General features: G+C 41.4%; 1 protein-coding gene across 7 annotated transcripts in view; it reads left to right on the top strand.

Moving 5' to 3' along the window:
• The window catches only part of daam2 (dishevelled associated activator of morphogenesis 2), a 99,170-nt gene that overhangs the window by 50,864 nt on the left and 21,026 nt on the right, over nt 1-27,280 (top strand). For 4 of the 7 annotated variants that reach the window (XM_020085107.2, XM_020085105.2, XM_069535307.1 and 1 more), the window contains exons 4-15: nt 6,453-6,527; nt 10,416-10,510; nt 18,005-18,338; nt 18,908-19,018; nt 19,447-19,550; nt 20,232-20,298; nt 20,456-20,573; nt 20,706-20,844; nt 24,018-24,076; nt 24,250-24,434; nt 24,853-25,152; nt 25,419-25,526. In XM_020085107.2, coding sequence (XP_019940666.1) covers nt 6,453-6,527; nt 10,416-10,510; nt 18,005-18,338; nt 18,908-19,018; nt 19,447-19,550; nt 20,232-20,298; nt 20,456-20,573; nt 20,706-20,844; nt 24,018-24,076; nt 24,250-24,434; nt 24,853-25,152; nt 25,419-25,526 — 1,695 coding nt within the window. Of the gene's footprint in view, nt 1-6,452; nt 6,528-10,415; nt 10,511-18,004; nt 18,339-18,907; nt 19,019-19,446; nt 19,551-20,231; nt 20,299-20,455; nt 20,574-20,705; nt 20,845-23,499; nt 23,524-24,017; nt 24,077-24,249; nt 24,435-24,852; nt 25,153-25,418; nt 25,527-27,280 lie in introns of all 7 variants that reach the window. The other 3 variants (XM_069535310.1, XM_020085104.2, XM_069535308.1) reach the window with 1 other exon arrangement.

The following is a 27,280-nucleotide window of genomic DNA, read 5'->3' on the forward strand; positions in this document are numbered from 1 at the left end:
AAACAAATAAGATTGATTAATTGGAGTTCACCAAAATTGATACAATTAAACAAACTTGCTCTCCACTATATCATCATCACCCTTATAGCTAGCCGGGGTCCAGGTTTTAGCCTTTTTAACAAGCAACATCTACCTTTCAGCAGTTCTCTCACTCTGACAGCTGCTTCAGGGTCTTTTACACAGGCCACTGTCCAGTATCCTCCTCTGTTATAACATCTGAAAGTGTAACCTGTCTGCTGTAATATTCTACAGTCTAATATCGCACTGCTTGTCCTCCTCAGAGCAGGACTGAGGGTTCATTTTGCTCTTAAATGCAATAGGCAGCTGCATGTGGCAATTTTAGACGTATTGATTGTTCTAATTTTCAAGTTTCATATTTCTTAACCCCCTCATGACCAGGCGATATTTACCAGTCAGTGATTTCAGATGTTGGATGCCTGTAGAAGATATGAGTTTTACCATTTAAGTTTAAACTTGTGTTTTTGTTTGTTTAGTTTTTTAGATACAGGTCCTTTTAGGGTGTCTAGCCAATACCAGTCAGCAGAGCTTTAAGAGAATTAGAGTGAATATGGTCTCTGTGTACCATGACTAAGTCAAACATCTTGTGGAGGCCTTCAGACTATACATAACCCAATCGTATCTGCACCTCTGATCTTAGCCACCCAGTCAGACACAGCCAGCTGGGAGTGCGTGCGTGCTTGCGTGTGTTACGCAAGTTACGTGTGAGAAGGAGAGAGAGTGGACCTCATTCATTGTAAGAACGAGATGGTTATATACAGTACATATGCAGCGTACAACTTAAACAGAGATAGAAAAGTTAAATGTTTTACTCACATGCCTTGTGTGTGTGTGTGTGTGTGTGTGTGTGTGTGTGTACTTGTTTTTGCTAGCGTGACTCTTATCCAGCAGCCGCCAGGTAGAGAACATGATGTAACATCTAATAACTTCTGATAATCGTTCAGTGCCGGGAGCCAAACAGGGTCTCCTGACTCATATTTGTAGCGCTCCACTGACCACACACACACAAAGAGAGAGAGACATACATACACACACACACACTGTTTTCAGCCCATGAACACACAACACGATTCTTCATCAGCGTCTAAACACTGAAAAAACAAGCACAGATCTATTATCTAATGTCCTAAATTTACCTTAAATAGGATTTTTCAAAATCATCCAACCACACGTTGGCTTCAACTCATATGCTGAAGGGGAATGCCATTGCTTAATACAAGCTGGCTGATGCTTCGTACACTCAAACACTCGCCCCTCCAAAAGAAGCCAAAGCACATTTCTTCAATTATCAGCCACATGTGCTTTATGCCCATCACCTAAACTAATGTGACCCTGGGCGAAGATGTCCGCTTGTGCGCGTGCTATAACTTGCGTAATGTTAAAGTAAAGCTACCTGTAAGAAATGGCGAGTGTTACATAATCTTCCAGAATTCAATATCCTGTCCATTTCCTGCCTCTCTAGGTGAGACTTTATATCCCGGCTTCCGTAGATAAATATTCCCTGCAGAGGGATTGGCTCTTTGGTATGTTGGACAATCCCCCTCGTTGCGCAGACAGGAATATTTGTGGTGACAGCTGCAGCAGAGAATATGAGGAAAATATTGACTTAAATGACAGCTAATGCATCCCAATGACTTGCTGTAACAAAGTCCTGCAGTAGATGATTACATTTTCAGTATTCAGTCTCCGTGTTAGAATATTAAGTTATCTGCAGTACTCAAAGTTCTCCGAGATGCCTGGAACAAAAGTTAAGTGATTAATAAAAAAAATGGCATGGCATTATTGTTTAAAGCATCCTCACTTTACTTTTAATGCCTTAAACTCTTTGTACATAAATGAATGCCGCATAAATGAATGGAATAGTTAGCAGAATTAGGGCTGGATTACAGGGTTTATACCACTTCTCCTGTGAGGGTTGCAGGGGGATCTAGAACCAATCCCAGCTGACATTGAGCGAGAGGCAGGTGGACCCTGGACAGATTGCCAGCGTGTAACAGGGCCAACATATTGAGACAAACAATGTATTACACAGTCAGAACACTGAGAGTCTCCAATTAACCTTACTTGCATGTCTTTGGACTGTGGGAGGAAGCTGGAGAACCTGAAAAAAAAACCTATGTATGTCTTTGTTTTGCTCTACAAATTAACCTCTGTGTTGTATTTAAGCAGTGACTACGCAACATTCAGGTCTTTTTTATTTCTTGCCAAAGACAAATTATTTTTGCAGGGTCTTTTTTCCTCCTTTAAATGCAGGCTTTTGCAGTTCTCTCCTTTTGTCCATGAAGTGCTCTTTGAATATAGGGTATTTCACTCTGTATTGTGCTGCTTGCCTTTGCTGTCATGATTTTGGACGGCTCATGAAAGTCCCCACTTCGCAGCCAGGGTCCCCCCGGGCCTCTCTGAGCACATGGGAACAGAGTGTTTGAAGCCCGATGAGAACTCCCATTGCCAGAGAAACTGGAGACCTTGTGGAAACATTTCGCTGATAGCCAATGTATAGATTAGAAGCCTGTCTTAGACCCAGAGCAGTTCACATGCTTTAGGAGGAGGGATGAGAACAAGTTGGGCTGCCAAAGCACAGAGACTGGAAGACGTGAAGGTGAAAATGTGCTGATGTGCAGAACATGTTTACATGGATGTAAATGGTGGTTATGACAAAGCACATGTTGGTGTTAGCAGGAAAGTGGAGTCATCAGTCACATACTCCTGCACACCATCCATCCATTATCTATACCGCTTATTCCTTTGAGGGTTGCTAGGAGAGCTCGAGCCAATCCCTGCTGACATTGGGTGAAAGGCGGGTTACACCCTGTACAGGTTGCCAAAGTATCCCAGGGCCAACATACAGAGACCATTAATTATTGACACTCGCATTCACACCGACGGCTGATTTAGAGTGGGTGTTTGGTTAATTGGACTGCAGGAGGATGCCAGAGTACCCAGACAAAACCTATGGGGCGAACATGAATGAGAACAAGCAGAAACTCCAATCAGAATTCAAACCAGGAACCTTCTTGTTGCGACAGTGCTATCCACTGCACCACAGTGCCAACCTTTTGCTCATTATTGAAAGTGTAAGTGACTGAAAGTTTTAGAGTTAAACAAGTGAAAACCTCTGACGACACTCCAAAATTCTTTAGGGCAGCTCTGGCCATTGGAAGATTTCGGCTTTCTACCCCCTGTCCCTCTAAAGTCGTGACTTGAAATATATTCTCTATGTGTGCAGGACTCTTAAAGCCTCTGAGCTCAGTTATTGTTGTCAGTGGAAACATTTGAGGAAGTTTGAGATATTTTGGCAGCTTGTTACAAGACAGCAGGGGTGCTGAAATATGTAATTCCATCTGCTCTTTCAACAGGTGCCCCCCAAACATAACCGTCTGCCAAATACACAGGGACATATTCTTGAACTGTGTATTTTAGTCAAGTGTTTGAGCCTTCATAGAAAAAAAAAAAAAAAAATCCCTCAATAGATGCTCGTAACAAGAGGAGCACCTTAAGGAAATATAGCTGATACACTGTTGGGGATTCCCGTCCTCCTGTAAATCACATTTAATGTCACCAGACACAAGGAATGTACGGTGTAGTGAAAGTGTGTAATTGCTGTAATAGAATGATGGGCTTGACCTTAAACTGTCGCAGTAGAGCACGCGACGGGGATGTTTTCACCCAGAAAACCAAAAGCAGAACAGCTCTCTGAACATGAGTGTTCAGCACTTTTCATTCAAATGTGTGCACTTACAGCACAAACTCTTCATCCACATCCAATGTCTGCTGTTTGCACTTTTGTTTTAATTCAGGCTCCATTCTATGGAAACTGGCTTCTTATCAGAAGATTTTAATGCCAGTCATCAACTGTGATTAACTCCCAGAAGGGTTTGATCATGCAAGCAGTGCACGAGAATAAACTTAGCATCACTGCAGCTCCTGGAATTTCCATTTAAAGGGCAAATATTTCGGAAATATGTCTTATTGATGTGACTAGGACCCCCAAAACAAACCTCACGTTGTCTGGATTTTTTCATTTGCCCCAAAAGGAGACGATAATTACAGTATTTTGCTTTTCATTTCGGCTCGTGAAACTGCCAGAGTAAATGTTGCATTGGACTCGACATGTTTTTGAGGGTGTGTCGGCGGCTGTAATTTGGCTGAAGGGCCAGAGAGTGAGGCAGTTAAGTTGTTAATCTCAGCGTCAGGATCTGTCTGGCATTATGTACTGAGTGTGTCAGCAGCATGGTGGAAAACACAAGCTGAGTGGTACAGTGAGCCCTATTGTTTTTGTTTCAGTTGAGCGATTTAGTTTGAGCTCAAATTCTGGCACAGAACGATGCAGATCCGAAACAGTGGTCATTGCGAGGACTGAAAGCCACATCGACCAACCCAGCTATATACATTTACATTTACTGTTAGGCTGCTCAAATTAGTTTATTTGGGTTACTGGATAATTGGATTTTATGTCCTGGCACAATCAAAGACTTCACCTGCTTTAATCAACAGAAAAGGTCATTTTCTTTTGGCTGTGTCGTGCCACAATGCAAATATTGAAGGAACGTTTTAAAAATTAAGGGATTTTTTGGCATAAAATATTGATTTTCCATATAAAGAGGGAACACAAAAGGACATGATGAACTCTTGCTCCAACATGGTTGCCCTTGAAGAGCCTAATATGTCCCTGATGGCTGCTGCATACTTTAGTTTAATAACAAACTCAAGAATAATCTGTTGGTGGAACGGCATAATTAAAACTTTTATAGTATGCTTGTTACTCTAAACAGATGTACTGCCATTGAATGGTTGTTTCTTTTAATATGGCCTTACATAAAGTAACTTAAGTTGAACTTAAGCTTTCTGCTCCTGCAGCTTTATGTAGGAGGTGGATCTAAACGTCTGTGATATGGCTTTCACACTCAATACATGACATAGCAAGAAAGTCTTCTGAACCCTGAAGACAGCCAGGACCCTGCATTCCCACTGAATGCTTTTGAAGAAACATGCACTTAAAGCAATGGTATAGGATTACTCTTGTATATTATAAAACCAGTTTAACACGAATGTGGCATACTATGACTTTCAAACTCTTGCTGACATGCACACAGAGCAACAAGAAAGCTCCACCAGCGCTCCAAGCTAAACAAGACCAGATGTGACCAAGGGACGTGGTCTCTGTATTCCCCTGTGCCTTGGTTTGCTCGTGGCATCCCGCTTCCTCGGATTCATCTGAACAAACTGATCTCTGACGGGCTTTTTGAAAATGATTGTGGAGTGCACTTTGTTCATCAAGGCAGATATTCCCTTTCCCTAAGCTAAGACAAGTGAGCAGTATTATGAGCTGCACTGGCCGGTCCATTTAGGCTTCATACTGATATTGATGTATGGAGTTAAGGTAGAAAGCAGAAAGTGAAATAGCATGACATCAAAGTAGTAGTGCACACTGCAAGCCATAGAGGCTGCGGTGCTACTCACAGTCAACACGTATGTTGCATGGATCAAAATGTATAATCTTGGAACAGAATAAGTCAAGTTGGCCCAAGTGTCTTGTGCACAAGAAGTCATTTTGTGCTGATGCATCTTATGGAAAAAGTCACTGAGTTACATGAATATCATATCAAATTTCATGTAACTTCATCATTCTGACCTTGCCATGGACTAAAGTTTTTCCAATGGTCAGGGCATCATCATAATCATTAGGAATTATCTTGTTGGCAAGAGACTGTTTCTGTCTTTGTCAAATGTGTTCAAGCATTCAGATACTGAATGTCTAATATGTTTGTGCTCATCAGACACGTCTACATGGTCACAAATCTTCCCATTAAGACAATAGTCTGAATAAAACACTGTCATGTAAAGAGCGTTTTCTGATTAACAGATCCCCTGAGGTCATATTCAGAATAATTAATAATCAAATTAAGACGTGGAGTATTCCGCTCTTATGTAGACATGTATACATCTTAATAGCATTGTAATGTCCTATTGGATATTTACAGCATTTTGCAACATCTACATCCTGCAGTTACCAACTGCTTGACAACTCATTCCCTGGGTTTGAGTGTCAAGAACTTGTAGGACTTAATGTTGACGTGAGTCATTATGAGACTTTGCTCTGTAGCATGTTACCAGTAATATGAATGGAATATTCTATTAGCAACTCATATAAACATCATAATGGAAATAAATATCTTATTCAGAATATGGTCAGAAGTCAGAATATTGGTGTCCATGTAGACGTATTCAATGACAGCTTCTTCTCCCCGTTAGAAAAACGATCAGATGGTAGGATTGGATAGGAATTATACATCTTTAGGTATCTATATAATCTTCATTCAAATGGCAACCGAGAAATGTTGATCAGTGTGGATGAGTGTAAAAGTTGAGTAAGTCAACAACTGAATTAATGCTGCTGTGTTTGACTCTGAGTCTGTCTTTGTGTCCACTCGCAGGAGCAAGAGGACCCCAACAAGCTGGCCACCAGCTGGCCCGACTACTACATTGACCGCATCAACTCCATGGCTGCTGTAAGTCCAACTCATTGTCTGAATGTCTGTCTCCCTCTATTTAAAGTGAGTGTGTTTAACTGTACTTCAGGCTTCTGACTTGCACTCCGGAGAGGTCACTGTTCACTCCATTCTTTCTCAGATTTCTCTCTTGGCTCGCTTTTTATCATCTCCCCGCTGACTGCTTGTTATAAGTGCATGACCACATTCCTTTGCTGTGACCCCAGCATTCACACACACTGTGATGACAAACAGGCTATTTAGAAACTCAGCAGTCGAGTCAGTGGGAATGACTGTCAAAGACACGGAGCAAAGCCAGGATGACCAGATTCATTATTTCTGGCCTATGTCACTGCCAATATAAACAACACGATACCACTTAAAAAACTGTCTTCTGTCATGATCTCAGTTATACTTTATACAATTACTGCTGTTGTATAAGATTCTCTTATTTGACCATTGACTGGTTCGTGCCAGTGGCCTCTGACCCTGAGATCTTATGTGGACGACGAGTTGGCTCCCAAATGTTTGGAAATCGTAAAACATGACATTTTTTAGAGTGGCTCTTAAAAGATGACACGTAGTCATGAAATTCAGAGACTTACAAGTTAATAGTGAAGACAGTCGAGCAGGAGCCTCTTGTATCAGTAAAAAAAATGTTCAGCATTTCAGTTGGTTGATTTTGTTGTTTTTCCTTTATGCCACTTAATGCAGTCTAGTATTTACTAGTCTTTCCAGGCCATGGGTCAAATAAATTGTTCCACAATAACTTATATAGACTACCTTAAACTCAGGGCCAAAATGTAATGACATCTAATATCTGTTTATTGCTATTTTGTTTGCTGTTTTGGCAAACACGCCTGGGCCAACAATCCACGTTGAACATTGCTATTTTTACAGCTGTTTTTGTTTATGGGATGAGAAGGAGCTACCTCTGAATGGAGCACAAGTACCTGAGCTCTGGAGAAAGTATTTTTCTGTCATTTATTTAAGCCTAGACTGCACATACACATGCAGACTCACATAGACATACACTTTATTTGCAGTGAAGTTAAGAGAAAGCACTGATTTATAAGTTGCCAAGAACTTAAAATCTGCAGAGGCTGTAGCGGTGCCTCTGTGCTATTAGATGTCAGACACGCTCTCAGAGTTATGTTTCAGCCTTTCTTTTTTTTTGCCATACTACTGTAAAGCAGGTCTTTGCACTCTGCAAATCATTTGTTTATAGTCTGCTGTATGGAATGTGTAGAGCTTTAAAATGTTGGCATTGCTTTAAAGCTAGTGTACAATTTAGCCAGTATAAGATATTTCCATTTTATTCCACTGGTTTAAAAAAAAGTGTCAGTATAAGTAATTGCAATAATACTGTAGAGGAGGTGGGGGATACTTGTTTGAAGAAAAAGAAAGTAAAACAAGTTGATTTACATTGGAAACAACTGGAATTATATCCTTTTTTCTTGCGAAAAGACGATTCAAATTGTACGACTCTATAATAAATGAAATAAATTGTTGAAGAAGGTATTTTTGGCTGTCCCTATTCCCTTTTGTTGCACAAGAAGTCTCTTGTTCAAGCGCCACTTCAGCAGCGTCTCCTTTATTTACCATAACTACAACCAATTTCCTCCCCTTCCTGAGTCACTTTTTCACCCCCAATAACAGTCCTCCATTTGCTCCGCCACTGTGCTCCAGACAGAATCTTGACAAGAGAGCATTTTTCAAATTTGGAGGTGCTCCGCTTGTCCATGACTTCATAGCTTGGCTCACAGATATAAGCTCATTCACCAGGGACAGCCCCTTCCACAGTAGCCGAGTTACTGGATGAGTTCATTTTCGCTGTGCCGCCCAAAGAGATTAGTGTACAACCAGCATCTTGGATGTTCATTCATAAAAGCATGTCAGAGCCCCCCCCATGTTAGCCACTGAGTGATAAATGTCCCCATGACTCTGTAACCCTGCTGTGTCCACGCTCGTGTGCAGGGCCTCACAACTCCCACCTGGATGGGCTTTTCTGAAGATGGACAGAAAGGGAGATCCAAAACAAGGGGAACAAGGAGAAAGGCCTGTTATTTAGCAGTGATGTGAAGAAATCCACAAACATTAAGATTGCACCTCACAATGTTTAAAAAGGGAATCATACCAGCATTGTAAATGCAAAAACAACCATGGAGCCGTTGAATAGTCAGTTAGGTAGTGACGAAAAACCGCATTCATCATATTTACACAAGTAAATTTGATGCTATTCATTAAAATAACACCCTTTTTTCAACACTTTAGTTAAACTTATGCACGTAGTCAAACAATTTTCTTTCACTTGAAATGAAAATTCAAGTGTTTCGACAAAAGATGTCACAAAAACGGCTTTGAAGGAGAAAAGATATTGGTAATTTTACCACATTATAATTAACCGTCTTTCAACAGGATGGTTAAATGGTTTCCAGTCACATCATTCCCCTCAATTTCAGTTGTTAGTTTTTTTAGCCACAGGGGAACAACAGGATATTAGTTCGGTTACAGCCAGTATTTTGTTAGCTTAATTAGGTTTTCTGCCTATGTCTGACTTTGCAAAGCTATTTTAGTTAAAAAAAACAATGTTGTTTGCCTTAATTTATTTTGAACAAATTTTACTGGACGCATTAGTAACGCACATGGATGAAATTAAGGTTTTGATGAGCTTCACTCATCACTCACTCAGTTAACGACCCACTGACGACTAGCTTGAAGGTGCAGTTCTGGCTCTAGGGGGCACTTCCCATAATAAGGATTTAGGAAAGTACCTTCTGCTGGTTTACCAACCAGCTATAATAATATCCTTATGTGCATGTTGGCCACAGGTTAGATCAAGCTTACAAATAACAGATGTAGGAAGGAGCCATTTGGCCAGACTCATTGACATGGTGAACTGGCTCGCAGCACGACCAAATCATTCACTCTCTCCAACACTTGTTGTGTCCAACTTCCCATTGACTACTAGCATATTCGTTGAGAGAAACCGGAGCCAGAGCTTTTACTTCTTGGCACAGGGTCCTTCAACCATCTGGAGTTGAGGCTAAGTTGACACGATGGATGTTTTGACTGCGCTGTTTCTAGATTAAACACTCTCGCTCACTGGACAGACCAGAGCTGTTGTTAGGTAGTCAAACATGGGGTGGCTTCAGTTTGCCATGTGGGTGCTGTTTGTCCAAAGCAGTCATACTGAGAATATTTCCACCCTGTTTTTGACCCGCAAGTCTTTTTTATTAAGGGTTTAAAGGCTGGAAAACAGGGACATTTAAGCAAATCAATGGGCGGCCACTGTGACTAGATCTCTCCACTGCTGAACCACTCATTGTTTGAACCTTAGCACTTGGCAGTGGACTGACATGGAAAAAAGCCTGGAGAGGCTAAACAGAAGCCCTATGGCCCTGACTAATGGGAGCACAGTAGCGCTTAAATGTTATTGAGGGAAGCCTATAAGTGATGTAGAAATGCATTAACGCTATACCGCTGGTCTAAGTGTTTTTTTATTAATCACCCTATTCATTGAAAGCTTGATTGGAGCTAATTGTCTGCATGACTTGTTTTGGCGTGTCTATAACTTCAAACAGTTCTTTCAAAGAAAAATAAAAGTATAGGGGGAATACACTTGATCTGTTTGATTTGTGGTGCCTGAAACTTCAGCTTACTAATGAGGCTCTGATTATGTGCTGCTCGGGCTAATTGAAACAAGCACATTTACTTATGAAGAGGAGGTAGCATGTACTGGTGCTGTCATATTGCTGCCAAGTTATGATTAAGGTTGACCTAGTTGAAACAAAGAAAAGCTTAATGTAAAGTGAAAAATTCAGAATGTATGCCAATAAGTAATGTATCCAGTGGGGGCTATGGTAAAACTAGAATTCAGGAATATGAATCAGTTGGTTTTTTTTGCAGATGCAGACCCTGTTTGCTTTTGATGAGGAGGAAATGGAAATGAGGAACAAGGTGGTGGAAGATCTGAAGACAGCACTTCGGACTCAGCCAATGAGGTAAGTGAATCTCCCACTTTACCAACACTCTGCACTTTTCCTCTGCTGCAGACCATTCTGAGAATTGGTGCGAGCCTTATCAGTCATGCACTCCTACTACTTGACTTGTTGAGGAAGTTCCACACATATTAAATCCAGTTAATAATGTAACATGCTACAAGAAAGATATCACTGTCTGTTGTCATGGCAAAGGGTCCTACATACTTACAACTGAAATACCAGCAATTAAATATATTTTTACATCTAGACTCTCCCATACACTGCAGCTGTTATAGGCTCACTCATCACCAAAAAGACATATTCAAGGACATTGGACAGTCCACTAATACAAACTGCCTCAGTCAGCAGCTTCTTTGGTGCTGTCAATCATGCCTGTGCCAGTTGTGTGATTCAGTGGTCTGGACCAAACAAGGGGTGTTGAGTTTTCTTAAGGGGAGCTATTAAGTGACAGACCTAATGTGCAGAATGACAAAAGACCCAGGACAGTTTAAGTGTCTGGGTCATGTCTGGGCTGTGTGTGTTTTAGAACACGTCTGTAACCATAATTGTGTTTATCTATGGAAACAAGGTTGGAAAGAAGCTGCTTCTAGCGTCATTAGAAAGGTTGCTGCTTCTGGCCCTTCACAGTAAACCATTTTTAAAGATAATTGTACATAAAGGTGATCTTTGAATGTATTCTATACTGTGGAAAGTAATCACCTCTTACTGATGTTGCAGCATATGCTTTCATCATGGATACAAATAGAAGAATATAATAAAGTATTATTTATACTTGTTCAAATCATTAACAAAAAGTCCCAACAGTTGAATATGGGTATGGAAAAGCTCACACTAGTTGCTTTAGCTATAGTTAATATGTTTACACCACGCACAAAAGCTATGTTACAACATTATCCATCACAAACTAGAAATACTGCACTGTGGTTGTATGTCGCTGCCAACCAGTGCAGTTTCAGTCTGCATAAGTATCTTTTACAGACTCATATGAGGTCACTGTGACATTGACCTCAGACCAATGAGATGCTATCAGGTAATCTTTGAGTCCGAGTGAAATTTGAACAGACTCGAGATAAAATGTTCAAGAGGCCAAACACATGTTTTGTGTGGACACTTGACCTTTGACCTTCAAAAGAAATTCCCTCAACATGTTTCCTAGCCGTCACAGTCACATGACCAAAAACTTCTTTTGAAAGGTCATCGTGACCTTAACCTTTGACCTTCCACCACCAAAATCCAATTGGCTCATCCATGTGATATGAACGTTTTTACCAAAATTGAAGAAGTTCTCTCTAGGTGTTGAGCTCACAAGGCAAACTTGTGCCTTCTGAGTTCACCACAACCTTTACCTTTCACCTTCGACCACAAAAATCTATTCACTTCATCCTTGAGTCTTTAAAAATCCCTCTAGATGTTCTTCAGATATCGTGTTCCCAAGAATGGGATGGATGGACAACCTGAAAACATAATTCCTCTAAAACAGCTCAAACAAGACAAACGATAAGCCCAATGTTGGAATACTGTCTACAGTGTTTACAGTCATAATGTAAAAAGGGAGAGTTGTGAACACTTACTTTTTATGCATATCAAGGTGTAATGGACAATTCAAACTGATAATATGGTGTGTGGTCAAAGACTGTTTGCTTATGACAAACATGACAGTGAATCAGAAAGGAGAATAACTAGCCCATCCTTGTTTCCAGATTCTTTTTTTCTCTTTCACTTATTCACTCCCTGTATTTTATTCAACTGTAGTTAATCTACCTCATCAGTGGTGGCTGAAATGACTCGGTCAGCACCATTCAGAAATGCATTTGCACCCATTGTGTTCACCAAGTGAGTTATAGCTCATTAGCATGCAGATGTTTTTAAGTACTGGAGCAGTGATGTGGGTAGCAGGTGTGTCCCACAGTATATGGGTGTTCAGGGAAAGTCTGGGCAGTGTGTTCATGTCCCGCCAAGTCTCAGCTTTGGGTGAAAAGATGTCTGGGTGACATCTGAGCACCTCACCTAAGAATCCTCTTTATGTATCACACACAAAGAGACACAGTGTGTCCCTTTTGTGGGAAAGGGACACTTCTGTATCCCCTTTGTGTACGCATATTGTCTTTAAGGCGGCATTTTGTTAGACATGGTTGTGTCCAACCCGTATTGAGCCTTGATTCATGCCTGCTTTTGGATGACTGCCTGAAACAGCCCCCACCCTCCTTCTTTCTGGCATTTCACAGAGGCAGCTGGGTCTGGTTGTGAAGCGGTGTCCTTGTGCCCTCAGCCCGCTCTGCAGGGCCACAGGACCCAAGCACATCATGGGCATGCAGGGTGCCAGGCGGAGCGCACAAAAGCAACACATTGTCAACAAGCTACCCACTGATGTCACTTTCACTCACAGGCAGATAATAACCCATTGAAATGACAAGGTGACATGGTTAACGTACATGGAATGTGATATGAACACAGACTACAAAGTTATTTAAAAGTGTGCATGTTCATTTCCAGCACCCAAACCTCATTAGATCCCCTTTATGTTCAAATTTCAGTTTTGCGTAAACTAATTTTAACTGAGGTGGTACTCAACCTTTTTGATTTGTTATGCTTTAACTTCATGGCCTCCTCATCCCATGTTACTGTGTGGCTGTAGTGTTCTGGAGGAGCTCAACCAAAATCTTTTTGGTCTTCTTCTCAGGTTGTTTCATTATAAAGGTCAATAGAGGCTTTAAGAGGTGAGCAGTAAATCATTAAGTATTCCACAAGCAGGAATAAACAAAACTAAAAAAAGTTATTTGTCCGCTTAAATGACAAGTCGAGTATTCCACTTAGAATTGTGCTTTGAGATGTGGGCCTGCTTTCCCTACTTGTATCGGCCCCTTTTGTGTTTTAAAATGTCAGAAGCACAGCAACTAATGCAGGAACTGTGAACTGACAAGGGCAGGGTACCTTGTTACAATGCAACTGAAATCACATCCCTATTTCAGAGAAACCTGTATGTAAGCAGGCAGATCTTATTCCTACTGTGAGTGATGCTATACTTTACCATTTACCAGAAATTAGCTTTTAATAGCTATAATTGTCCATCTAATTTAATGGCTCAGATGTTATAAACAGCCATAAAAAATTAGACACTTGGAAAATTGGCTGAATTATTCTTCCACTTGAATTTACAGCTGAACATTTTCCCTGCCAGCAGTTATTGCTTTGTTTATCAGCTGTCAAATGGAGCTTGAACGCTCACAATGGGAATGTATGTTTACTCACAGAAGACTGAGTGTGCATGTGAGGGCCAGTGTGTGAAGACAAACTGCCACAGCCAGCTGCGTAGTCAAATCACATCTGCATGCCCTGGTGTACATTTCACTTTAGCTTCCAGATATTGAAATACATAGGAGCTCAGTGGGTTTTTAACTACGCTGTTAAGTGCACTTACATGAGCACTGTTGACCTACTGAGTCATCTGCACATCTCCTCTATGTCTGCTTTGCTGAGCGTGCTGTGTGGGCATTCTCCTATCCAAAACATCATGCCCCTCAATCACTGTCATTTCGTTGGTGGAATAACTTCACAAGGACTGTGACGATTTTCATGGGGTCACAGAGGCTGCACTGGCCCAGGATGCACTGCAGTCCCAGGCTCACGTCAGCGGAGCATTGCGATGCTTCCCAGAACGGCTCTCATGCACATTGTGTCCGCAGATCTCTTCCAGCAAGAATATTGACTCGAGTCGACTGCAGCCGTTCCCCTCACTCCTGTGTCAATAACCCTTTGGACGATTCGCTACCACCACATGCAAATATTATCCCTCAAAACATTTTGCCGCCGGATCTCTCAAAGGTTCTGTTAGAAGAGGGTGAACTTTATATCTGTTTATACATATTACTGGTTACATTAGCGGGGGAGTGGAATATCGCACCTTTAAAGGATCTTGGATGGAACCATGTTTTTGCTTCTCTCAGAGCGCAGATTTCTCACCCTTTGCTCCTTAGGGGGGAAGTGGAGAGAAGAGAGGGCCAGGTGGGTAGATATAGGCAGATTTGAAGAGACTGATCCTGCTGCTGAGGGAGGTTTGTGTCTACAGATGGAGAGTGGGGGAAAATTGTGGCGTGAAGCACAGGGGTTATAATCCGCCTTCACTGTAATCCCCCACATTTGGCTGTTCATGTAATAACATACGTCCTCTTTGCCCCTGTTAAGGGCATACAGTCAAAGCACTAGAGTTACAGGGAGGTAAACTGTTTATCTACTTTCTCAGCTTATGTTTGATGAAGTGAAAATCCACAGAAGTCTGTTTACAGGTGTCGGTGAGTTGTACTGCATTTCAGGCAACTACTGTAGCAGCAGATCATAGTAGTTTGGCGCCAAGGCTCCGACTTCATCACCCCTTATGAAATGCAAAGTGATGAGCGAATATTTTTAACTCTATTCAACCCCTGTTGGAGCCTACAGGTGGAGGCTGGGGTGGTGAAGGGGCTGAATGGACAAGCATTTTAAAGCAAAGGGAGAGATGGAAAATCTTTGAAGCTTAAATAGAGAACCCAAGTGATGTCACTAGATTCAACGTTATCTGTGGCTGAAGTTTGAAATGAAATAAATTATGAAAGTTTGAGTTCAAAAATGTTGTTTGACACCAGCAACTCAGGAAACGCTAGCCATTACTACCATAGCACACCCAAATCTCCATATGAACTGTCGGCAATGCATTCACATTGCATTGTGGGTAAGAAGTATGGCAGGTTTTTATAAGAAAAAAGAATATGTGGTACAAAAAGTTGATTTCTTTAGTTTTGCAGCATAAATCTGTATTTTTACTGTCCATTTAGAGTCCAACAGCCTTATGCTATTGTTATAAGAGTGCAATAGTAAATCAGTGGTTAAGTGTGTATTTAAGTGTTTGATTAATGGCTCTGTGTGTATGCTCTTGGCTTTGTTAAGTTACAGAAGCCAGAGCTTGCGTGCTACACATATACAGTATAAACATATATAAACTGCTCCTTGAGGATTTAGTGATAAACCCAGTCCATTAAAACATCTAGTCTATGCCATGCAACTTAAGTAGACATTACAGATGTGCATGGTGTCCAGGGGTTTTATTGTTATCTCCACACATGTCTGTCAGTTTTCTGTTTATTACCTTTTGTTCTGCCCTTTTGTTTTACCACAGTTACGCACTGGGCTTCACATCAAGTAACATTTATTTGAGTGAGAGTGGTGGTGATATTGTGTGACTCGGTCATCTAGTGTTTACCGGCACCTCTGAAGAATTTCCTGGGCTCTTGTCCACATTCTGACCCTTTTATAGTAGAATAAAAGTGTATGTGTGTGCGTGTGTGCTTGGGTTAGGTAAGTGGATGTTTGAAGGAGACGTTAAGTGTGTGTGTGAACATGAACATGGTGATTACATGAAGGACAGAGGAGAGGCATGAGAGCACATGGTCACTTGAGTTTGTGTGTTTGGAGGTGTGTGGTCAGGATTTGACGGCGCAGGTTGAACTCTTGACCGACTGTCTGCCACACAGTTGTCAACCTTAGACTGTTTTGTCTGTGTAGCTGAAAGCCCAAACATGCCATTTTGTTGGAATGAATTTCTGAACTTAAGTTTGAGCATCTGGATTAGTTTTCAACATTGTCCTATTCATTTTGATATTTCTCTGCCTCTGGTTAAGGGGGTTTTACGCTTTACTGATAAATAGAGATTAATGGTCTCTATAAAGATGGATCACATACGACATTGGTAGTTATTTAATAATAAAATAAAAAGTAAATATCTCTGGGTTCCATCAGAAGTTTGATCTGCAGCTAACCTTACATTACCTGCGACCAGCCTTGGCCCTGGCTCAATGCACATAGCAGTCATTTTTTGTTCACTTGTGTTTAGTCTTGTCTCATTCCAAGTTTTAGTCCTCGCTTCTTTCTTTTGTCTGTCTGGAGAACTCTGTGTGCATGTGTGTGTGTGTTTGCGTGTAGTTGGCTCGGCCTGCGTATTGTTCAGCTCTGCCTAAGCTCATATTGTATGCAGCAGTTGTCTTGAACGCAACCCCAGCGGGTTTTCAAGAATGCAGTGGTTGTTCCAAAAACAAAAAAAAGAGAGAGGGAGAAAAGAAAAGGAAAAAAAGAGGAGGCCTGCACGCCAGTCGACTGAGCGTGAATGTCAGCGGATCGGAGGAGACAAGAGGAGACTCCAAAGTCGGAGGAGATGGGATCCATTGATTGAAGTGCTCACTGGAGGGAGAATAAAAGACAAGGAGGAGGGAGAGTGGCTGAATGTCAGCTTCTTGGGTTTAGTTAACAGTGCAGAGCATTAGTCACTGTTGAATATCATTGGAGCCTCACATGTATGTTTCCATACATCAATCACAAGGATATTCGGCAAAATTTCTCTTGCACTGGCCCCGTAATTCACGGACAGGCGTATGACTATCCCCTGACTCGTCTGACATGCCAAAGACTTGTCACCGCTACGAGATGACTATCTTTTAACAGCTGGATCGGCCTCACCTTGCTTTGATTCCAATGTCTGTTTTACATCTGAATAAAGCCATATCTTATATATTGGAAATGTATTTTTTGTCACCTTGGTGTCGAGTGGAGGCCAAGACTTCTTCTAAAACAAGAAGCCCACTGTCTGCTGAAAGGCTGTGTGTGTTCTCTATGATTTCACTTCTCTGTCAAGGACGGCTGTCTATATGCATGCATGCATGTAGTATGATCTTCTTGATCTCATCCATGCGCCTCCGGGAATGAGTGGATTATCTCTGTGAGATTTACTGGTCATGTCAGGTAACGCCTGTGTGTATGTGTGAGCGCTTACGTGAGTGCTGGAAATCTGGGATTGATCATGTGTGGTGGGGAGTATAGGAAAATAATTGGATGATTTACATTTTTGTTCATGTTTTTTTATTTTTTATGAACGCTTGTCTGAGCAAAGACTGCAGTGGGAGGAGATGAAGCTTTTGACATCAAAACAACATATCTTTTACCATGAGTGGTGATAAATCTCTGCTCTCAGACCGTCTCCGTCCTTTTCTCTTCCTCTCTTTGTCCTTGTCTCCTCTTTCTCATTTTTTCTTACAAGCCCTCATTTGTTTGAAATAATTCATGAGGCCTATCTGGAATCTTAGCAAGTGGGAAGGTCAGCCCACGGTGTGCTCAGTAGATGTGTCATCCCTCAATGTTTACATGTCCCGTCTGTCATTCAGCAGATCTGCTTCTTTCCCAGAGAGGCCATGGACGTCTAATTGGTTCAGCTAATAAGGGTTTTCAGCAGGAATTTGGAAAACCTTTGTGTGTGACATGTTTAAAGTTTACATATATAATATGTAACTAATCTTTATTAAAATGTCTTAAAATGCCTTAACTTTTGTTATACATTTTAATGACTTGTGTTCTCACATTATCCATAATGAATACAATTATTGTCAAATCCCCAATCTTTTGAATGTGATATTCACACCATACCTTCAAACTATTAAACTAAAATACACTCTTTGTTCTCCATGTCTTCATCAGGTTTGTCACACGTTTTATCGAACTGGATGGCCTCACCTGCCTCCTCAACTTCCTGCGCAGCATGGACTACGAGACGTCAGAGAGCCGCGTCCACACCTCCGTCATTGGCTGCATCAAGGCCCTGATGAACAACTCGCAGGGCCGAGCTCACGTCCTGGCCCACCCGCAGAGCATCAACACCATCTCACAGAGCCTGCGGACGGAGAACATCAAGACCAAAGTGGCGGTGCTGGAGATTCTCGGGGCAGTGTGCCTGGTGCCTGATGGACACAAGAAGGTGCTGCAGGCCATGGCACACTACCAGAAATACGCTGCTGAGAGGACTCGGTTCCAGGTGAGAGGAACTGCGGCAATCTTTATCGAAAGTGTCAGAGGTGAAAACAGCTGTAACGTTCCATGAATAGTTGGGGAGCCTTTGCCGGAGACATGGGGCAGACGAGGACTATGAGAAAGGGCAGACAAAATATTTGAGAGCAATGCTTAAATAAATCAAGCTGTAGTCCTTTTGATTAGTTGGAGACTTGTGCTGTAGTGCCTCAGACTGTTGGCCTCAGGTTAAGTCAACACACAGGCCATATTTAAATGATGTGAGGACATGCAGAGTTATGGAGGTCAGGGAATGTGTGATGCTTTAGTAACTAGCAGGACTGAGTCAACAAACCACATCTAACACGTCCCCAGGGCTTTGTGGTAAATCACGCCACCTCGTGCTAAGCTAACACCACAGGAGCTGAGTCATCCCAAACCTAAGAGGCCTTTTAATTGTAATTTGAGTTATGATTAAGCTGCCGAAGTATGCGGGGGGGCAGAGCGAGCCAAGGGTGTAAGAAGCTACCTGCTTCTCTTGCGTATTGTGTCACAGCAGTTAATTAACTAATATTCCCATCAATCTTCACCATTCAGACTCTGCTGAATGAGCTGGACAAGAGCACAGGCCGCTACAGAGATGAGGTCAACCTGAAGACAGCCATCATGTCCTTCATCAATGCTGTGCTGAACGCTGGAGCAGGGGAGGTCAGTGTAAACACCTTTACGTCTTCCTAAATACACACTATCAGTAAACATAGAGACAACTTACCTGAATGTAGCAGTAAAATAAGCCATGGTACATTTTTAGATCAGATAAGATTTTCTGCAAAAGGTATATCCACTCTTTTTGTTTGTACAGTAATGGTGAAGCAACAGCTATCAGCCCAGCTATCTGTTAGTTTGAATTCATTATGAGTTGTTGTGTGACTGTAATATTATATATTTGCATAAATTATTTTAATCCTATTGTGCTGATGATAAACGTTCCAACTGCCTGTTTTCCACTGCCATTGTTGGTCCTCCACTAATTTATCTTACTTCTGAACAGACTGTATTTTTCTGTCAAACTTTCCTCAGTAATTTTACAGTTAAGATTCATAACAATCTCCTGTCTTGTTGTTAACTCTTTTCAGGACAACCTGGAGTTTCGCCTCCACCTAAGGTACGAGTTCCTGATGTTGGGCATCCAGCCGGTCATCGACAAGCTCAGAGAACATGAAAACGCCACCCTGGATAGGTGAGAATTAGACCCTAATGAGCAAGAACCAATAAAGCATCATCAGCGACCAGATTAAATCTTTTCACCCTTGTGTTTTGTTTAAGCTTTACCTCTGTACTGTTTCCCATGCACCTCACTGATTTACGTTTTAAAATGATGATGGTGCAGTGGTTATTACTGTTGCCTCACAATACAAAGGTTCTGTGTTCTATTGGTAACCCTTGTCTTTGACTCACACATGAAAGTGACAGAATAAGTAACCATAATAGCATTGTTATTGCACAATATCCCTTAGGTTTCTGGGTTACACATCAGCATTTGCACTGTATATATTATTTATTTACAAATTATCCTTTTTTTAATGATGGCACATATATCTTAGAGGTCAAACTTTAATTAGAGCTATATTTAAAGTCTGTTTTTGAATAGACTTACTGGAGAATTTGAAGGGATGGTTTGAAGGGAGGTTCTATCAATCATCATTGTATTTAACAAAGTTATAGATATGGAGTTTCTGAGACTCCAAGCATTAGTAACTTGGAAAAAGTTGAGGATTAACAAGTATTAAGATGATAAAATAAAGTGAAGTGCAGGCTTGGGCTGACTGCTTCAGGTCTCTTGGCCCTCAAATGCAGCATTAGGGTTAAACGAAGGCCTTGTAAATTCTTTAATCACAGGCTGTTACTTCTCTCTCCCCAGGCATTTGGACTTCTTTGAGATGGTGCGGAATGAGGATGACTCAGAGCTGGCCAAACGATTTGATATGGTGAGTAATCTACAATTACTCTTAGACAACAGTCTATTGTGTTGTCAGGTTATCCTGTCAGAGAGGGCACTGTTTTACCTGTGTGACTCAATCTGCCAGAATAGATATCAGATTTATAACCCATTTACAAGTGGTTATCTTCTATTCCTTTTTACAGACCCATATAGATACCAAGAGTGCCGGTGCCATGTTTGAGCTGATCAAGAAGAAGCTGAGCCACACAGACTCCTATCCCCACCTCATCTCCATCCTACAACACTGCCTGCAGATGCCATGTGAGTAGCTGTTTATAGGTTTTCATGTATCCGAATTTTCAAAAACATGCTCATCACATCAACTTTTGATAATAAACTTATACCGCTTAATTGGCCCTTCATTACTGGTTCTGCCTGTGACCTGACATCCAGATAAGCGTGGTGGTGGCAGCCTGCAGCACTGGCAGCTCTTAGACAGGATCCTCCAGCAGATTGTTCTACAGGACGAGAAGGGAGAGGATCCTGACATCTCCCCCCTGGACAACTTCAGTGTTAAGAACATCATTCGCCTGTAAGTGGAATCTTGTAATACGCGACCAAAGGACATACTTTACACACAAAAACAGACAGTGTACAGTATAGAGCATCACAGTGACTGTCCACTGTGACTGTCCACTGTTGGAACAGCTCAGCTCTGTTCTAACTAGAACAGTTAGAACAGAGTGAGGAAACATCCCATAAACCATTGCGAATTATTCCTTTCAAGAGTGCTTCTTCTTCAAATGAAACTTGCTGTGATTTCTCTCTAAAAGACGACAGCATTTTAGAAAGGGAAATCACAATTGCTCTGTGGCTAACATAATGTAATGCTGAATGATTTAATTGTATGGGACATCATTTTCGTGTTTGTAGTAAACATTTCCATGGTAACAGAGAGCTCCACCAAGCATAGACGTTAGTCTAACACCTTATTGGATTGTGGGTAGTGTGGTACATCACGGACAAAACATGTCTTTCTAAAATCACAGTTGTTTTAATTGGACTTGTAGCTTCTACAGGAGCTTATAACATTGTTCCACAATCTCAGTTTGTGGTGAGTCTACCTTGGACGGTTAAAATATTATGGCTGATAATCTCTTTTCAGAAAATGTATAATATTTTTACTTCTGGAACCCCACTGTTGAGCTCTATACAGCAGTGAACAAAATGACCACACAGCTTGATAGATGAAGATGGTCACACACCAGTCTGACACATTCACATGACAACTGTCAATAATCGTTACTGTATGATAACTCAGTGCTGTTAATGGAATTCCAGGCCAAACATTTTACTGTTATTCACCAGAGTTCCGGTGCTCCCCTCCATATCTTTTTTACAGTCTCTCATTATCCTTTTGAAGCTGTAAACACACTCTCATTCATGGAAAGATCCTGTGGTTAATGCGTCCAATCAGCATAATTTCTAACTTGGATCAAGCACAAGCCTGATAGCAGCATTATGCACTTTTATGTCAGAATGATTGAGGCTCTGCTCGAGGGCAAAGAGGCAGTGGAATAAATGAGTGATGCTTCAGAGCTTCGTTGTCAGGAAACATTTACAGTAAACCAGTAATCATTTGTAATAAGACTTGATTTTCGAGCTGTTTTATCCATGACAGAGGTGGAGGCAGGGAGTGTGCAGCAAGGTGGAGGTTTGGTGAAGGTGGCAGCAAGGAGTCGTGTGCAGAATCTGAGTAGGCAATGATGCAATGTGAAATGGCGTGAGAGCGGAAGCAGGAAATCAAAAGGATATTGTTCTAAGTACCTGTATTGTTCTAGTGTCTGTACGCACTGTACACTGTTTACAGTCTGAGGCAAATGTTTCTCTGCATTAAACTTAAGTGACTTGGGTTTAGATTAACAGCTATCTTCATATGAATGCAGATAAAAGAAAAAAGTCAGATAGCTGATGCATTTTGGTCAATATGTTCCACCTCTTTTGCTTCCCACCACACACTGTTTCCCTTTGGGCGACCACAGACTGCTCAAACCTGATTTGTCAAACTATAAATGGAAACCAGAAGGATTCCAGCCCCAAAATGTTGTTTCTTGCCGACAGATTCTCTATGAATATATATATGAATATTTAAAGATATTAGGTAGTGTTAAAGGATGGTATCCAGAGCTTTGTCCATAAACCACAGTTAGTGTTTCTTCAACCAATGGAACTCAGTTTCTTTTTGTCAACATGCTGTCATTCTTCATTCTTTCACCATCTCCTTTCTCTTCCACTCTGCTCATTCTTGTTATTTCTGCTCAACTTTGCAGATCAGTGATAAATGTGTTTAGTCTCAGTGGTGAAATCACCATAAAATATGTAGCCTGGTAAAACTTGGCCCCAGCATACTACTACTTTGTTCGCTAATTCAGCCTCCATTGTTTGTGCAATCAGCACACTCCAGCATAATTCTTTCCACAGTGTGCAGAAAACGAACCTGCATCTACGCCCGCCTGGACGTCCATTAGTGTCCATCGCAGATCCATCACAGCGGTCAAAACCTAGCCCTCGCTTTACATTACTGCCAAAGAATGGTTGTGTTTCCATAAACTCTCCTTGACTATATTGTGCCTGGAAAAATAGTGCATAAACTGAGATTTCCTCATTGTGTTGGCTCTGTGCCGGAGGCCCAGACTGTTCACGGGTGAAAACGTACAGTCTCGTGCCGCAGTTCATAGGGAGAGAGAATGTAGTTGGGTGGGGGGTGGGGCCCTAAAACAACTGTTAAAACAACTGGGAGACAAAGTCATTCATCATCTGCGGTTACCATGACGACTCTGACCATTCACACGTGTGCTTGACCCAAAATTAACACTCTTGTACAAATCATATTCTTTCCACAGCTATGTGAAGGTATTTATTTGACTTCTCAACAATAAAGTCATTGTGTCTTTTAGTTTGAATGAGATGCATCCATTGATCGTTGCTGGAGCTGTAATTAAAACAGTTCTGACTTTGTAATCAAGTTCAAACTGTCCTGTTCACTAACGCAAGCACTTAGAGCAACTGATTAATGACCAATTTACCTTTAAATGGCCTGGTGGATTTCCCCGTGTAACTTGATCCTCATTGGCATCCTACTGAGCTCTATTCCGTCTTTGTAGTTCCTCCTCTCACTCTCTTTCCTATTGTTTGTTTATACTCTCTGCTTAGTGACACTGAAACATGTCTATTCTCTCCACTCCAGCTATGGCAACCACCGATGCACAAGGTTTTCACTTTCCACTGTATTCATCTAAATTAATTTCTCAAAAACATCCCATTTTTCACTGTTCTTTCATTCAGCTTGTATATGGTCTTCATGGTTTTCCCTTTCTGATTACTTCATTATCTAAAACACTCATTTGTCACTACTACATTTCAGCAATAACACAACGTCAGCGTAACCCTGTTTAACTTCAATACTCTGGCAGAACTAAAAGCCAGCCTTCATAACTGAATTGATTTCAGCCACGCAGGATTTATTTTAGCACTAATGTTACACTGTGCGGCTTAAAAGAACAAACTGTATCAACCCAGTCAATGTTGCGCATGAATCTGACCCTCTCTTACCAAAATAAAGACAAATGGTTTTCAAATCCAATGATTCAATTTCCTCAAAATGTGGAGGCTTGACTTGGTTGGACTGCAGTTGCAAGCATTTTGTGCAAGGCTGTGCTCTGTTTATCTGTTCTTGCTTCTTATTTTTGTCTGCCTGCTCCACAGGTTGGTCAATGAGAATGAGGTGAAACAGTGGCGAGACCAGGCAGAAAAGTTCAGGAAAGGTAAAACCTGTTTGATACACTGCACTCTGCAGGTTAAGAGAGAAAATGCATTGTATCTCCGTTAGTCAGTATCTCAAATACATTTTGCCTCCAAATCATTACCTGCTTTTCTGTATGTACAGTACCGATATGAATCTGCATGAACACATTTCTGTGCCATTGTTTCCTTTCAGATCATGTAGAGCTGCTGGCTAAATTAGAGAAGAAGGAGCGGGAGTGTGATACCAAGACCCAAGAAAAGGAGGATATGATGAAGACTTTGAACAAGATGAAGGACAAGCTACTGCGTGAGGGTGTGGAGCTGCGCTCAGCCAAGGAACAAGTTCTGGATCTATCGTCACGCATCAATGACATATCTGTGAGCAGTGCTGCTTTTTATACTGTCTTACAATATGACACAAAACCATTTACAACCAAGTATTATTCTGCTCTGTAATCATATATATGCTCATTTTTAAGTATTTTATTGTATTATATTTTAATAATAACCATTGATATTGAATTTAATTGATTAAATATATTATTATTATATTTAGAATTTTTCCACTTCTGCAGAGTTACCCAAAGAGAATCCGTCTTTTTACCTAACTCCCAGTAATCTGTACTTGCTTTTAGCTGTTGATATAGGATGGATAAACTTATTTTTGATGCCATCTTCCTGTTTTCCTAATGCACTTGTTGAAAGTTGCACTGTACAAAAATGTCATGTATTTTTATTTAAAACATACATTTGTAATGACTATAATATCTTTTTTTGTCCGTCTCCCCTGCGACAGGGTGGCAGCGTGTCTTTCCCGGCTCCCCCCCCTCCCGGCGGGCCCGTCCCACCCCCTCCACCACCTATGACTGGTGGCTTCCCTCCGCCACCTCCTCCTCTACCGTTCAGTTGCCCGCCTCCTCCACCGCCTCCGCCGCCACCTGGTGCCCCACCTCCACCACCGGGAGCCCCTCCTATGTTTGGGATCCCACCTCCTCCTATTCCTTCCTCCTTCAACTCAGCGTCCACACTGCACTCCAAGTCCATCCCTCAGCCTTCTCACCCGCTGAAGTCCTTCAACTGGTCCAAACTAGGAGAGGTGAGATGGAACATCTATATTACAATTATTTCTGTATGAAAGACTTGACTGTACAAAACATAAAATAATTAAATTTAAAAAAACTACTTTATGAGGACTTTACAGATGTTATGGTGGCATGGTTATATATAGAAATGTTATTGATTACCCAACAAAATCATCTGTTCATCCCTGATGTGTATAAATATGGGAACTGAGACGTTTCTTCGTCAGTGTTAATCAGTGTTTGAATGTAATTCTCTTTTGTCCCTTTAACCTGTTTCCAGAACATGATCAATGGCACCATCTGGAATGACATTGATGACGTGAGAGCTTTCAAGATTCTCGACCTCAAGGACATAGAGAAGATGTTTTCAGCCTATCAGAGACAGCAGGTTCGGATTTGTTAGAAACACTAGAAACAGAAATCCATTATAATGGCTGTTTGAATAACTGTTAGAGCTGCATTTTAAGTTTCAAGTTTGAATATGTTTTTTATTTGAATTATTTTAATGTGTGTGTATGTGTAAGTGACTGGGTTTACATGCTCACAAGTATCCTGTTTATTATCCTGGTTTTTGAAGTATCCCGTTCTTTTGTTTTATCATGATATGAGAAACCAGATTTTAAGTATCTGTAAGTAAATGGGGTTCTTGTGCATGTATACATCTTATCCTGATTTCTGAATACTGCCAACTATCTGCACAGGCCTGACTACAGCTAAACTGTCCAGTTTGTCCAACACTGTTGCCACACAGTAACGGAACTGGTGCTCATACTGTTGCTTTCCTTCAGGCTCATGAACGGGTCAACTGTGACACACATCTGGTTAAAGGATGCACTACTCACACATTTTATCACCATTTGCTGTTACTTAACACTAAAATGAACCCAATTAACCTAACCCCAACCTGCATGTCTGCAGGCGGTGTGAGGAAGCTAGGGTATCTAGAGATAACCCAGGCAGACATGGGGAGAACATGCAAATTCCACACTGAAAGGCTACATCCAATCTGGAATTTGAATGAAAACCTTTTCGTTTATGGCTCACCACTGCACCACCGTGCTGCCTTGTGTTTACGTTGATGGTAATATTAAACATCATAGGCACCTGCTCAAATAACAGACAGTAATATGTAACTGGGATACTTGTATTTATCATGTACACAGGGATATGAATAACCATAACACCATATTCTGAATATGATCAAAACCAGGATAAGCCTCATATCCAGGATAGTAGTGCTCATGTAAATGCAGTGAGTGAGTGAGTGAGTGAGTGAGTGAGTGAGTGTGTATGTGTGGGCAGATGGGGATGTGGAATGCCAGGGGGTCCAGCTCTGGGCTAACACGGGCAGCTGTTCACTGCTGAGTGCTTTACTGTAGAGATGCCACAGAGCTCAAGCTTTGCCCTTGTATCTGCACAGCTTTGTGTGTGAACTGGTGGACTGAGCGGGTCTTCATGGGGCTCATGAGTCAAAGCAACAACACTGCTGAAAGTCACAAGCAGCGTTGATACAGGAAACCTTGTCCTGAAGCGTGTGCATTAATAGGATAATTGCGGTATGAATGCCTTTGGGGCAACACCATACAGCACATAGCAATTACTTCTCTCTGTGCTACAAATTAATTACACACCACTTGTCATATGATTATATATTGGGTGCGATTGCATAAGTGGAATCTTGATGCACCCTAATTTATTCCTAGTAATCGCCGTTTGATGAGTAATATACAATCCCTGTAAAAGCATTGTACCTGTTCCTGTGTAAAGCATTAACTGCCTTGCTTAAAAGTCCCCTGACAGCTGAAAGAACAACTATTCTTTGCAGGCTTTTATTTAAGAGTAATGGGTCATTTGAGGCAGTTGCCGACAGTGATATACTGCAGCTATTTATTTATATGGGGCAGGTTTTTATTGGCACTGGCCAAGCGGTTAAATGCAGATCTTTGTGGATGTCGCCACATAAAAACCCAAGATCTTCCTGGCTTTGACATGTCAGTTCCATTTGGCAAGAGCGACATTCAGTTAAACCGGACAGTATTGTTTATACATGTCATGCCCCCCCCCCCCCCCTTTTTTTTAAAGCATGTCATTGGTCTTTCTCTCAAAAAATAGGCTTTTGTTTACATTCGGCCTCTGTAGGAT

This window comes from Paralichthys olivaceus, chromosome 12 (genome assembly GCF_024713975.1).
Source record: "Paralichthys olivaceus isolate ysfri-2021 chromosome 12, ASM2471397v2, whole genome shotgun sequence".
In the NCBI taxonomy this organism is placed as follows: Eukaryota; Metazoa; Chordata; class Actinopteri; order Pleuronectiformes; family Paralichthyidae; genus Paralichthys; species Paralichthys olivaceus.